Here is a 12,696-nt window from a genome sequence, read left to right on the forward strand (position 1 = left end):
TATCAACACGCTCAATCACACCCCAGGCTTGGCAGCGTTTGGCACTTTGCAATGACCGCATCCTGCATAGACCTGCGCGCGTAGAGGCTGGAGCCTCCTTTTGGCGTCTCCTTGTGTCAAGCACTCTGAAGGTCTAGCGTCCGTGCTGCCTTTTAAATTGAAACACTGTGGTTCCTGTGGCTGTTAAGTTAAAAGCTTGCTCCAGCAGTTTGGTATGTTGGATGAATAATGTAGGAGTAATTTGATAAATACAATCTCTGTTACCGCAGATACCCCTGAAAAGATTGAGATGTGGATGCAGCTACAGTAAATATTTGTATTGGTTGAATAAACAATACAAACTCATAAAAGTGTAGTGACACAATTCAGTATTTTGCCGTTTTTGTTTGGAATGTGTTCCTGTGAAGCGGTCAGACCAGGGATGTCTGGGCAGCCTGTCTTCATTAAAAAAAACTCTCTGGCTGAAGCTCAGGAGGCCCAGCTGTTGAGAACGGAAGCTGTCGGGTCCAGACGGTACTTTGATTTGAAGGCCCAGTCTCGGGCCCGCCCAAACTGAGCCGAGCCTGACCCTTAAGTCCGCGGGGGCGGCGGCGCTGAGAATAAGAGCCCTGTGTGTTCAGCGGGGCTGGGGTACTCGGGCGATTGAGACGACGGGGTGCAGGGCCAGGGAGCTCCTCCATATGGCAGCCAGCGCGCAGGTGCGGAGGAGCAGGTGGCGCTGAGGCCCTGTCTGACAGGTGAGGAGAGGTCACCCACCCTGCCGTCTGCCTGCCGTTCCCCAGAGAAGACATTTTGCCAAGGAAATATTTCCTGCCTACAGCTGAGTCACGTGGACATTTAGATGGCTGCGCTTTTAAGCACCTGGCTATTTGAATGACAAATATCGCAAATATAAAAATAACAAGCCAAAAAAAAACAAAAAACAAAGAAATGTATTCATCTCCGGCAGTCTTTCCAGATTCGACTGATCGCACGGCGCGCGCTCCTTTGTATTTCTGGACGACGGAGCCCGCCGGCTTCGCGATATTTGCGTCCCGTGTTATGAATTGGTGTTCCTTGAGCAGATGCGGCAGTGGCTTAACCCTCCTGAGGGATTTCCTCCTGCCTAATGAGGACCTCCATATTTAATGTGGAGAAACTCTCCGCCTCTCCGGAGACTGGGGGGAGTGGGGGGTGGGGGGGGGTGGAGGGGGATCAAACGTCTCGCTGCGCTCCCGTAATTTAATCAGAATATTTTATTGGGCAGAATGCCGGGGCTGTCACATTTTCTGAAACGGCGTCCAGAGTCCTGTCTCCTTCGCAGGCCTGCCAGATGAAAGCTATTCTGCGGCCTTCTGTAACAACAATGGAATCGACTCTTCTCCTTTTTTATAAAATATATAGGCTACACACACGCTCGGCAGCAGGAGTTGCCCGGAGAGAGTACTGTTACTATGTTTAAGAATTCAACAGGATCAGTAGCCTGAGATATACCGTTAAAGGCTTATTTGTCATTCACTGATGTTGTGAAAGACAGTAAAAAGCCATGTGATTTGGACTGCAGTGGTAACATTACCACGTTGGGATATATGGCTTTGCTGAAATGAGCACCCTTTAAGTATTTATTACATAGAATCTTTCATTATTAATGCTGACTAGCTGAGAAAAACCTCATTTCTTTGAATAACATAATTATTTGTACTGTATTGTATGTACTTTATTTGCTTCCATTTACTGGTTAGCATCAGTGCTAATATCAAAGTTTAGCTCTTGTTATTACCCATGAGTAACCTTAGGGTCATAGTCTTGTGTTTAAGATGTGTTGAAGCAATTGACAGTCTTGGCATCTAACAAACACTCTTACCCAGAGCAACATATACAAACTTACATTATTTTCCATACGATCCGTGTATACAGCTGGGTGTTTACTGAGTTGATTCGGGTTAGTTACCCTGCTCAGGAGTATAACAGTATTCCCACCTGGGAATCAACCCTGGCTGTGATCGCAGAGTCGTAAGCCTGTTTCTATAACCGTCATGCTACTCCACTCCCAAAGCAAAAACAAACCGTCCCGCATGTGTGGATTCAAGGTGTCACGCGCATCACATTCTTCTGACCTTTCTTGTGCAGCTCGATTGTTACCATCATCAACTTGAGATCTGTTGACCTGACTTCACCCTGTGACATTGTGTATGGCTAGTCTCATCAGGTGCTCATCTGCCCTGACATTGCGAGGGTTAGTCCAGTGTGAAAACTTCCCTGAGGATATGACTCGACAAAAGCGCGAACACATAAAAAATTAAAATAAATACAGCGGAAACACAACAACAAGTGCAGAAATGTCTGGAGCAAGCCAGACAGTTGGCTGTCCGCACACTACAAGCTGTTTCCCTGTTAGAGACTGTTCCCTGTTATGTGTGTGTGTGTGTGTGTGTGTGTTTTTTTTTAACATACTCGGAAAAAAATGTCCTGAAACGTGCCTGGTATTTTCTTGTTGTTTGTAAAAGATGCTGGATGGATATCATTGGACACAAAAGCGTCTATACATCCCTTTATCAGTCTCAGTCAGCCTCGCTGTCCGCTCCGCCCTGCCCCTCAGCTCTGACATGGAAGGGAGTGACCATCCACTTAGGAGGTGAGAGTTTAGACCAGTTAAAATCTCCCCCCCCCACCACCCCCCACCCTCCCCCATCAGAAACTCCCCCTACATACTCATCTGCATCGTCAGGACCCAGCTGTTAAATGTAAAAAAAAAAGCTTCATCTTGCTTTAAAAAAAAAAAAAAAAGTATTTTACATATTACTGAACATGAGCATTGGAAATATGAATGTGTCGTTTTTTTTCTGTTTACATTCTCAGATTCCATTTCCCCATTTTGTCCAGTCACGTATTCCCTTCCCTTGTAATAACTTGTTTTTCCCCCATTGACTTATCTGTAATTGCTGTGTTGTCAGTTTCTTTGAGAAAGTTTTAGGTGTCATGAGCTTTTGTTTGAAGGACTACACAAACGCCCGGATGTTTTTTTGGAATAACACACTGATTGTCATTGTTTCAGAATAGTATAGAATGCATTTTAATACAGAGGCATTATATGCTGTGTACATGAACACACAAACATTGATTTGTATGTTGTTGTTTTTTACTCTTGATATACAGTAGGTCACTTATACATACACCTGGCCAGTAACACAGTGTAGATCAGCTGTCTTTCAAAGTTTCCCCCTGTGGCTCTCAGATGGAAAGATTCAAAGGTCTCAGAGGACATTTGCATTTTTGTTCTATTTTCTCCGCCTTACACTTAAAAACAGCATAGCAGGTGGTGTACTATACTTTACTGTCCTGTACTGTAATTTGGTGTACTGTGCTGTTGTGTACAGTAGTGTACTGCACTTTAGTGTCTTGTACTATACTGCAATATACTATACTGTAGTCTACTGTAGTGTACTATAGTGTACTATAGTGTCCAGCAATATACTGCCCTATACTGTAGTGTACAGTGGTGTATTGTATTGAAGTGTACTATAGTATACTGTACTATACTGTACTGAAATGTGCTGTTCTGTAGTGTAGTGTATTGACATGTAGTGTATGGCATTAAGCTATACTGTACTGAATTGTAGTGCACTGTACTATACTAAAGTTTACTATACTTTAGTGTACTCTGCTATACTGTTCTGTAGTGTAGTGCACTGTACTATACTAAAACCTTAGTGTACTCTACTATACTCTTCTGTAGTGTAGTGTGCAATACTATACAGGGCTCTTATTCTCATATAATGTCTTGTAGTGTACTGTATTGACATGTACTAGACTGTAGTGTACTGTACTATACTGTAGTGTACTGTATTGACATGTACTAGACTGTAGTGTACTGTATTGACATGTACTAGACTGTAGTGTTCTGTACTATACTGTAGTGTACTGTATTGACATGTACTAGACTGTAGTGTACTGTACTATACTGTAGTGTACTGTATTGACATGTACTAGACTGTAGTGTACTGTACTATACTGTAGTGTACTGTATTGACATGTACTAGACTGTAGTGTACTGTACTACACAGTTCTGTACTGGCAGCAGAGTTTTAAACCACCCAGCCACACAGCTGCCTCCCAGACCTACACACCAGCGCACAGCTCGATGTGGCTCCCCTATGCCATACATCCCCTCTCTCTCTTCCTCCATTTAATTATTGAGCCCTCTGTGGGGTTCATCTCCCTCTTTTCAAATCCCTACATTATTCATTGTGTTGCCATGGCGCACACGGACGCCCCCCTTCCCCCCCAGCTCTGCTGCAGTTCCGGGTGGATGCTGAGCGGAGGAGTTCCTGTGGAACTTGGGTGGGGTGGGGTGATGTGGGGGGGGGGGGGGGGGGTTTGCGGTGTTGGTGTTGGCAGGGTGGGAGGAGTAATCAGAAAATGGCTTCATAAATTTCTAGCTCTGATAGCAAAGTGGCTTCTATGAAGTCAGATGTGCGTGAGCAACAGTGAGCTCTGCTGGCATCAGGAGAGACGCCCCCCCCCCCCCTTATTCTGTTTTAATATAGTAAGTTTTAGAAAGCTTACTAAGCACCACAGAATGTGCTACGTCAGGGAAAGACTGTGTGAACAGTCTTCTGTTTGATGTAGCTTTTGGGTTGGGAGGGGGGTGCACAAGTATTTTTTTTTTTATGAAATCCAAATGTGCTACCAGTGGTTTATTGTTCTTGTAATTTAAGTCCTCCAATAAAATCAACCCACTCATTTTTCACAATCAGGCTGTGACTAAACTGTCCGGTTTGCTTGCAGAGTGAAAAATTAAGGGCATCTCAGGATCCTGCAAATGGTGTTGATTTACCGTAGCGTGTCTCATTTCAGCAGTTCTAGGCTTTTAATGAAAAACTATCGAAGGCTGCGCTATTATTTTTAGCTTTAGTTAAGAGACTAGGCTCTTCTCGTGGCCCTGTGTGTACGGGGAATAGGGCGTTCGATATTTTAGGCCAGTGTGCACTTTTGCGAAGCTTATGAATTGGCAAGTGTTTGCGTGTTGGGGGGCCCCTCTTGCTTTGTCCAGTAAACTGGAGTCAAGCTGTTTGAATTCTGTTTGCCGCTGGGCCACGGGGGCCATGTAGAACTTATGAATAATGTATCCTTACATTTTTAAATAATGTATGCCAAGATATTTCCTCTTTACATATACCGTACTGTAGTTCTATGACATCTAAGATAATATTCCCAATCTGATATTATTTCAGATGGCGTAAGCAGTGTTGATATCGGACCTAAGATGGCGGACCTCAGCAGTTGTAAAAGCACTGATAATCAGCGGTTGCAGGCCTGACAGGAGGTGGGGACGGGACCCTTGTAGACAGAAGGCTGTCCTGACATTCCCCAGGCAGTGATGGGGGGGGGGGGCTGCAGATTATACTTGATTAAAGAGATAGCAACAGTATTCATGGAGAGCTGAGGCAGACACATAGAGCCCAACACTGAGATGTACTCTGAAAGGCGCAAGTTCCGTGTGTGTCTGTGTGTGTTTGTGTGTGTGTATGTGTCTGTGTGTGTGTTTGTGTGTGTGTATGTGTGTGTCTGTGTGTCTGTGAGTGTTTGTGTGTGTGTGTGTGTGTGTGTGTGTGTTTGTGTGTGTGTATGTGTCTGTGTGTGTATGTGTGTGTGTGTGTGTGTGTGTGTGTGTGAGTGTTTGTGTGTGTGTGTGTGTGCATGTGTGTATGTGTGTGTGTGTGTTTGCCTGTATAGGAGGCTGCTCATTGGCTGCCTCTCTCACTGTTTTGCCCTTCGGGGTGACCACGCTGAGGGGCAGTAATGGCACAATGCTGTCAGATTAATCTCAGGTCACCAGTCCTGCTTTATGGTTAGCTGACTGAAGGCTATCCATGGTTCTGTTTTGTATGTTGTTTGTTTGTGTTTGTGTGTGTGTGTGTGTGTGTGAGAGAGCGAGTGAGAGAGAGGGGGAGGGGGTGGGGTGCCTTTTTGAAAGAGCATCTCCATTAGAGCGGTTCAGCCAGTGAGAAATGGAGAAAAACGCCCAGGGGCATTCTGCGTCGGCACTACACCAGCGTGAGCCCATGAGCTAAAGTTTTCACCTCCTGCCACCTCCCGCCTCCAGGTGAGCGAGGCGGCCCCGTTCGGCACAGAGGGGCTCCCCTCTCCGGCGCCTGGCTTCACGGGTACCTCTCCTCCCTATTGGTGTTGCCCATTGCGGGCCGGTTACACCCATCTCTGCGCTCCTGCGTCATTATGAGCGGAGTCCGTTCACTCGCCCAGGCACTCAGGAGATAGAGAGCAGAGGAGGGACTGTGAGTGGATGAGTTTGCACAGAGAATAGACGGGGATATGGCTCTTGTTATTTACCTGGGTTTGTAAAGGAGCTGTGTTCTCATATAGTGAATTTAGAAGACAACCGGTAAATTCAATGTAAATACTGTGCGTGCGTTCATACAGACAGCATATCTTCCCCTATTACAGTGTCATGTGGTCATCAGGCTGAAACGCGTTCCCTGAACCGTGAAACGCTGAGTGTATCCGGATACATTAAAAACACTGTGAGATGTAAATCAATCAATAAATGGATAGAAAGCTTGGAGGGGGAAGGATAAATGGAGAGATATGCATCATTTCACATGTAGTGCAGGATGAGAGCTTTCGCTGCTGCCACCTTGCTCTCCCTGTAGCAGGGGCCTTGGGCTTTTCTACTCCACAGAGCGCTATGTTTGTCACCACTGGGGCTAGAAAACAATTCCTCTCTGGCGCACAAACTGCTGTTCAGTGGAGTTACTGAGGTTTATTTGGGTGGCACTGTAGCTGGGTGGTTATGAGACTGCCCGGCTGAAAAAAACCCACAGCTGGTTGACTAGTTCAGACCAGCTCCATATTCAACATGGTTTGACCAGCTGGTAGTTGATTATTTCAAGCTGGTCATAGCTGAATTTTACACCAGGGTATAATTGTAATTCTATAGTTTGTATGTTTCCTAGGTGGGGCACTGCTATTGTACTACCCTCAAAGCTGATTCCAGTAAACATCCGGCTGTGATCATTGAACTTATGTGAAAGAATGTAAGAGCCTCTGCTAAATACTTATATTTTTAAACTAACCACATTCCTTGTGCGTATCATTGGCCAGTGCAGAGATGAGTGTGAATGGGGGGAGTTGTCGTTAGAACCGCAGGTTTTTTTTTCCACACCTTTCTTCGTCATGGTAACCATGATGGTGCCTCAAGCTCTGCCCACCAGCTCACCTCCACCTCCAGTGGAAGACACGGGCAGTACAGCCAGTGTGTGCAGGGTGACCGGCCAGTACAGCCAGTGTGTGCAGGGGGACCGGCCAGTACAGCCAGTGTGTGCAGGGTGACCGCCCAGTACAGCCAGTGTGTGCAGGGGGACCGGCCAGTACAGCCAGTGTGTGCAGGGGGACCGGCCAGTACAGCCAGTGTGTGCAGGGTGACCGCCCAGTACAGCCAGTGTGTGCAGGGGGACCGGCCAGTACAGCCAGTGTGTGCAGGGGGAGTGAGGGCGGGTGACGCACATTGTGGGCGCTGAGGTTTTCCTGATGTGGACATTCTTGTCACCATCAGACCTTTCTGTTTGTTTTTACCGCTGTTGGAGGAAAATCAGCTTTGTTTAATCAGCTTTATATCACGCAATTGCCACCCCCACTCACACACACACACACACACACACACACACACATACACACACTGACACACACACATTTACCCACCCACACACACACACACACAAGCACATACACTGACACATACGCACACATGCACTCACACTCACACACACACATTTACCCACATACACACACACACACACACACACACACACAAGCACATACACTGACACATACGCACACATGCACTCACACACACACATTTACCCACATACACATACACACACACACACACACACACAAGCACATACACTCACACACACACATTTACCCACACACACACACACAAGCACATACACTCATACACACACAGTGGTGAACCGGTTGACCTGTGGTATGATAAACGATCTACTAGCTCAGCATCTCCTGGGTCAAACGCTGTGCAGGTTTCAGTGATGCATCAACGGCTGCACCCTGCGCCCTGCTGCCTCCCACTGGCTCTCCCCTCATTCTCAATAAAAATATAATTTATAATTGTGCAATTATTACTGTCATTTTAGCTACACATAAGGTATTTTGTTATCTTATATTACCTTACAGTTCATTTTCAATGGTGTTTTGTGTTTGGTTTGCCTTCACTGCAGCCACTGTCAAAGCTCTTTTTTAAATTTATTTGACTCCATTTTGTGAATTTCCAGTTGTACACGACCTGTGTTGACATTACCTTTGTTCCTGGAACAGACGCCTCTTGGTTAATCTTTTCCTCTGTGGTTTTTCGCCTGAATACGGGACCATGTCATCGGGTTGTGTGCTTACTTTGACTGAAAGCAGGGTGTGTTTGTAAATAAGACAATGGTAAAATGGGAATGTTCCCCACCCCCGTTTCCGTGTTAGCGCCGTGTGCGGGTTGTTGAGAAACCGCGGTGGGTCATTTCAGAGCAGTTCCCTGTGTCTCTGTTGCCACAGTGAAATCGCCCGTGCGTGTGAAACGGGCCACAGAAGGTGTTCTTGCTCGTGTAAACATTCAGAAGCACCGCTGGCTCTTTGTCGTGATTTACTGTACATCCGTGGAGCGTGAATAGAGGTTGCCGTTGCCTCACTTTCTTTGCCTCCTCTCTCTCTCTCTCGCTCCCTCTTTGTGTGACCTACATATCAATAAGAGGAGCACAAATCTGTTTGACAGCTCCCTCTACAGTCGGGATGGTGCCATTGTCTGGGGCATCGGAGTGGAGGGGGAGGGGGAGGGCGGCTGTCTGCTCTGACTCTGAGGTCAGCTCGTTGCCTGTTTGCTCTCCCGCGTGCTGTCAGGACCCAGAGAGACACATCCATCTGTGTCTGTTACCGGTACCCTCGCTGGCCCGCTGCTCAAACACACACACCGTGTACCCACCGTTTACACACACACCTGCATCCACTCAAACACACACATGTACCCACCGTTTGCACACACACCTGCATCCACTCAAACACACACATGTACCCACCGTTTGCACACACACCTGCATCCACTCAAACACACACATGTACCCACCGTTTGCACACACACACACACACCTGCGTCCACTCAAACAAACACACACTGGCTAGCGCTTGGCTGTTCTCGTCGTCTCACAGAGTATTTGAAGGAAGAGGAAGGGGAAGCTTAAGGACTTTAACGTGAGCTGACCTTATCCCTTGTGTCTGTGCATGATGCAAGCTTGAGGAAATGACCCAAAATAGTACATCTGATGTATTAAGGCACTCAGTCTTTTTTTTTTAATGATCTGATTTTGTTGCTGGAAGGCCCCGCATCATTGATGAATGAACAACCCTGTCCTCTTAAAAAAAACCTCACGCTAAAGCATGCTCTGTAGAACAATACTGCTTTTGAGCTACATCCAATTTTAGAGCAGTGATCTATTTCTCTCTTAGGGTATCAGTGACTGATCTTTGCTTTTCTTGTGGAGGGGCATTTCTTGCGTCTCCTGTTAAATATAAACGGGCGCAGAGTCCAGTTGTCCTGCCGGGCAGCCCCTCGTGTTAGTGCTCAGACTTAGTAAAAAGCTGCCTTTCACCTTTAAGACGCGCGAGGCTGAGACGCCCGGCTGAAGAGGCCCTTTGTTGTGTGTGCGGCGCTCAGCACGCTGAGCTGGGCCGGCGGGGCGGAATGCCTGCGACCGCATGTGGGTTTCACTGGGGAATTTCACCAGCTCCCGCTCCCGCTGCCTTCTTAACCCCTCCGCCGAGCACCGCCGAGAGAACGCGGAGCGCAGAGCGCCGGGGTTCTGCGGTTCTGGGAGACGGAACGCGGAGAGGGGCCGTGCGGCTGCCGCTGAGGTCACCCCCGTGGTTCCACTGCCGTGGTTTCAGTTCGGGGGGGGAGGGCGGCTGGGAGTGCGCAGTCTGTGCAGGGAGGGGCCCCTGCCACCTGTGGGCTGGAGAGCTTTTTTTACGTGTCAAACATGGCGTGTCCGAACCCGGCTCCAGTCAGCTCTCCCGTCCACTTGCGGGGGTAATAGTGAAGGGATGCGGGGATTACCGACGTCTCAGTCTGCACGCGCTATTTTGTTTGTTTAACAAGGGCATGCCAGCAGCACAAATTCTTTGCGATTAAGAAGCAAATCTGCGATCAAAGTGCACTTTTATTACTTTTGTGCCAGAATAGTGAAGCTTTGTCAAAATGTCTGTTTTTTCGGGACCCTTGTCAGTTGCCTTTTTTTTCTCCTTTTTTCCGGGTCGGTTGCATCATTTTAGCTCCCCCCTTATCAGCTAGCTGCACACCGCCCCCCCCCGCCCTCGCCACCCCCGCCCCCCGCCCCCGCCCTCGCCCCCCACCCTTGCCCACGGCTGTTTCCGAGGTCCCCACACCAGTGCCACTTCCTGGTTTGGGTTTAGATCACCAGGCTGTGGTCTGAGCGCTCCCGCTGCATGTCACAGTAAACAGGAAGAGCCAGTAGGCCGCCAGGAGGCCGACAGTACACCCTTTCCTCTTTCCCCGGGTATACAAGCCCTGCTGAGCAGCAGCACAGAGACCTGTGTGGAGCAGGTGTCCCTGCAGGTGTGTGAGAGAGGCAGGTGTGTGAGAGGGGCAGGTGCGCTGTCCCTGCAGGTGTGTGCCTGCACATCCCCGACTGAACATCCGCTCTGCTGCAGAACCAGCAGTGTTGTCCGTTCACATGCGTGTGACTTTGTGTAGCACGTCCGTGTGCAAGAGAGCCTGTGCGTTTGCAAAGGACTGCTTATACAGTATACCCGAGTGAGACTGTGTATGAATGTGAGAGTATGTGTGTGTGTTTGAACTTGTTATTCCTTCTTTCCAGGAATAGGCTCTGATGGCAACTCCTACTACTGTTGTACGTGCCTGTGCGCACGTGTTCGTGTGCGTGTGTGTGTGTGTGTGTGTGTGTGTGTTGAATGTGTGCCTCTGTGTCTGTGCGAGCACATCTGTGTGTGTGTGTGTGTGTGTGTGCACGCGGGTGTGTGCGCGTGTGTGTGTGCGCGCGCGGGTGAGTGCGTGCTGCTTCTGCAGAAGAAAGGAATGTAGCAACAGTGGGAAAGGAGCTGGTTTCTCAAGAACTGTGAACAATAACCGACGGGGTCACACGTCTCGTCACTGCCAATCAGAACGCTCGTCCGAGGGAAGCAGCCGGGCGAGAGAGAGAGAGAGAGAGAGACAGAGAGGCACATGCTGCACCTTGCGGGAGGGACGTATTTCTCTCTCTCTCTCTCTCTCTCTCTATTATTGTTCCTCCCGTGTGGGTTGATCCTGCGGCTCCGGGATTGAGCGTGCTGTCTTTTTCTGTCTCTCCCTCTGTTCTCACCATGAGGACCCTTCATAGGCTGAAGTTAATGAGTTCCCCCAGCCTCAGCGAGCTGGGGAAGAGCGAGAAGAGCACGTCGGAGGAGAGGGGGACCCAGCAGAGGAGAGCGGGGGCCAACGCCACCTGGAACAGGTACGCACGAGCCACGCTCTGTGTGTGTGTGTGTGTGTGTGTACGCTCGCGTGTGTGCGTACGCATGCAAACCCGCTACGGCTCATCGCCTCTCAGCCCTCTATTGTTAGGGTACTGGGACCGAGGGCGCCGTGCTCTGTCATTTTTCTGACCCCTGTCTTTTTACGGAACGGAGGCTTGTGGGGAATTTCCTAGAATGCGGTGGTCAGGGGGGAGTTTATGAGGGAGGGGGGATACTCCTGCCATAATGTGTCCATGGGAGACTTTTAAAGGGACAAATGAGAAGGGCCTCTATGGGTCAGTGGACGATGCCTGTCCCAGTCTGAACTGTGTATTATATAGATAAGGCTACGGTGTGTTTGTGTTTGTGAGGGATATTCCATTTGTATTTCTCCCAGCTGTATTCATTATGGCTCTCCATATGCAAAAAAAACTTGCATTGCTTTGCGATGGGATAATGTTTTACTGTAAACATGTTGAATATAAACGAGAATAAGAGAAGGCAGCACATCCCATCCGTATGTTTACCTCGTCCAAACAAAGAACAAAGAAAGCTAGCCTCCGTTGTTACAGTCAGTGCATGATTTCCATGTCAACAGCATTAAAGTATTATCATAATATTATCATCAGAAGGTAGGCAAGCAGACGACTTATCAGATTATAGATTAACAGAGGGAATAACATTTTACAAAAAGCCTATTATGTTTAATTCTGTAGATCAGAAAACACAACACGTCTCGGGTACTCCTCAGAAAATAATTTTGACATAGCCTACCAATTAACCTCAGTGTGTATACTGTATCTATACAAGTATGACTTTGTCTATAATTATCCTCTTTGTCCTTATGACTGAGACACGTGGAGTAACACGTTGAGAATAGGTGTTAAGAATAGGCTGAAGGTGTCTTTGGGTGTTTAAATTGAAGGGGATAGGGAAAGGACTCTTTCGTGTGCTATTGGTGGATGATGCTTTTCATTCGCATGTCTGTCTGTGACAGTGTAGCAGAAGTGCAGTGAAATGATGCAACGCTTCATTACTTAATTTCTGAGAACGTGTTTTGATTTCTTCAAAAATTCTTTGTAATAACTATAGTGAAAGAAAACGAAGATTAAACTTTCGCAAGCGGGACCTGACTTGCCTATGCACGCTGATGCAGAGACAATGATTCTT

At 47.8% G+C, this 12,696-nt stretch overlaps 1 protein-coding gene across 3 annotated transcripts in view; it reads left to right on the forward strand.

Moving 5' to 3' along the window:
• The window catches only part of prr5a (proline rich 5a (renal)), a 40,149-nt gene that overhangs the window by 2,329 nt on the left and 25,124 nt on the right, over positions 1-12,696 (forward strand). Inside the window, exons 3-4 of one of the 3 annotated variants that reach the window (XM_061251518.1) lie at positions 2,487-2,614; positions 11,400-11,525. In XM_061251518.1, coding sequence (XP_061107502.1) covers positions 2,487-2,614; positions 11,400-11,525 — 254 coding nt within the window. Of the gene's footprint in view, positions 1-2,486; positions 2,615-10,472; positions 10,682-10,892; positions 11,526-12,696 lie in introns of those variants that run through there. The other 2 variants (XM_061251519.1, XM_061251520.1) reach the window with 2 other exon arrangements.

Source organism: Conger conger, chromosome 8 (genome assembly GCF_963514075.1).
Source record: "Conger conger chromosome 8, fConCon1.1, whole genome shotgun sequence".
Classification (NCBI taxonomy): domain Eukaryota; kingdom Metazoa; phylum Chordata; class Actinopteri; order Anguilliformes; family Congridae; genus Conger; species Conger conger.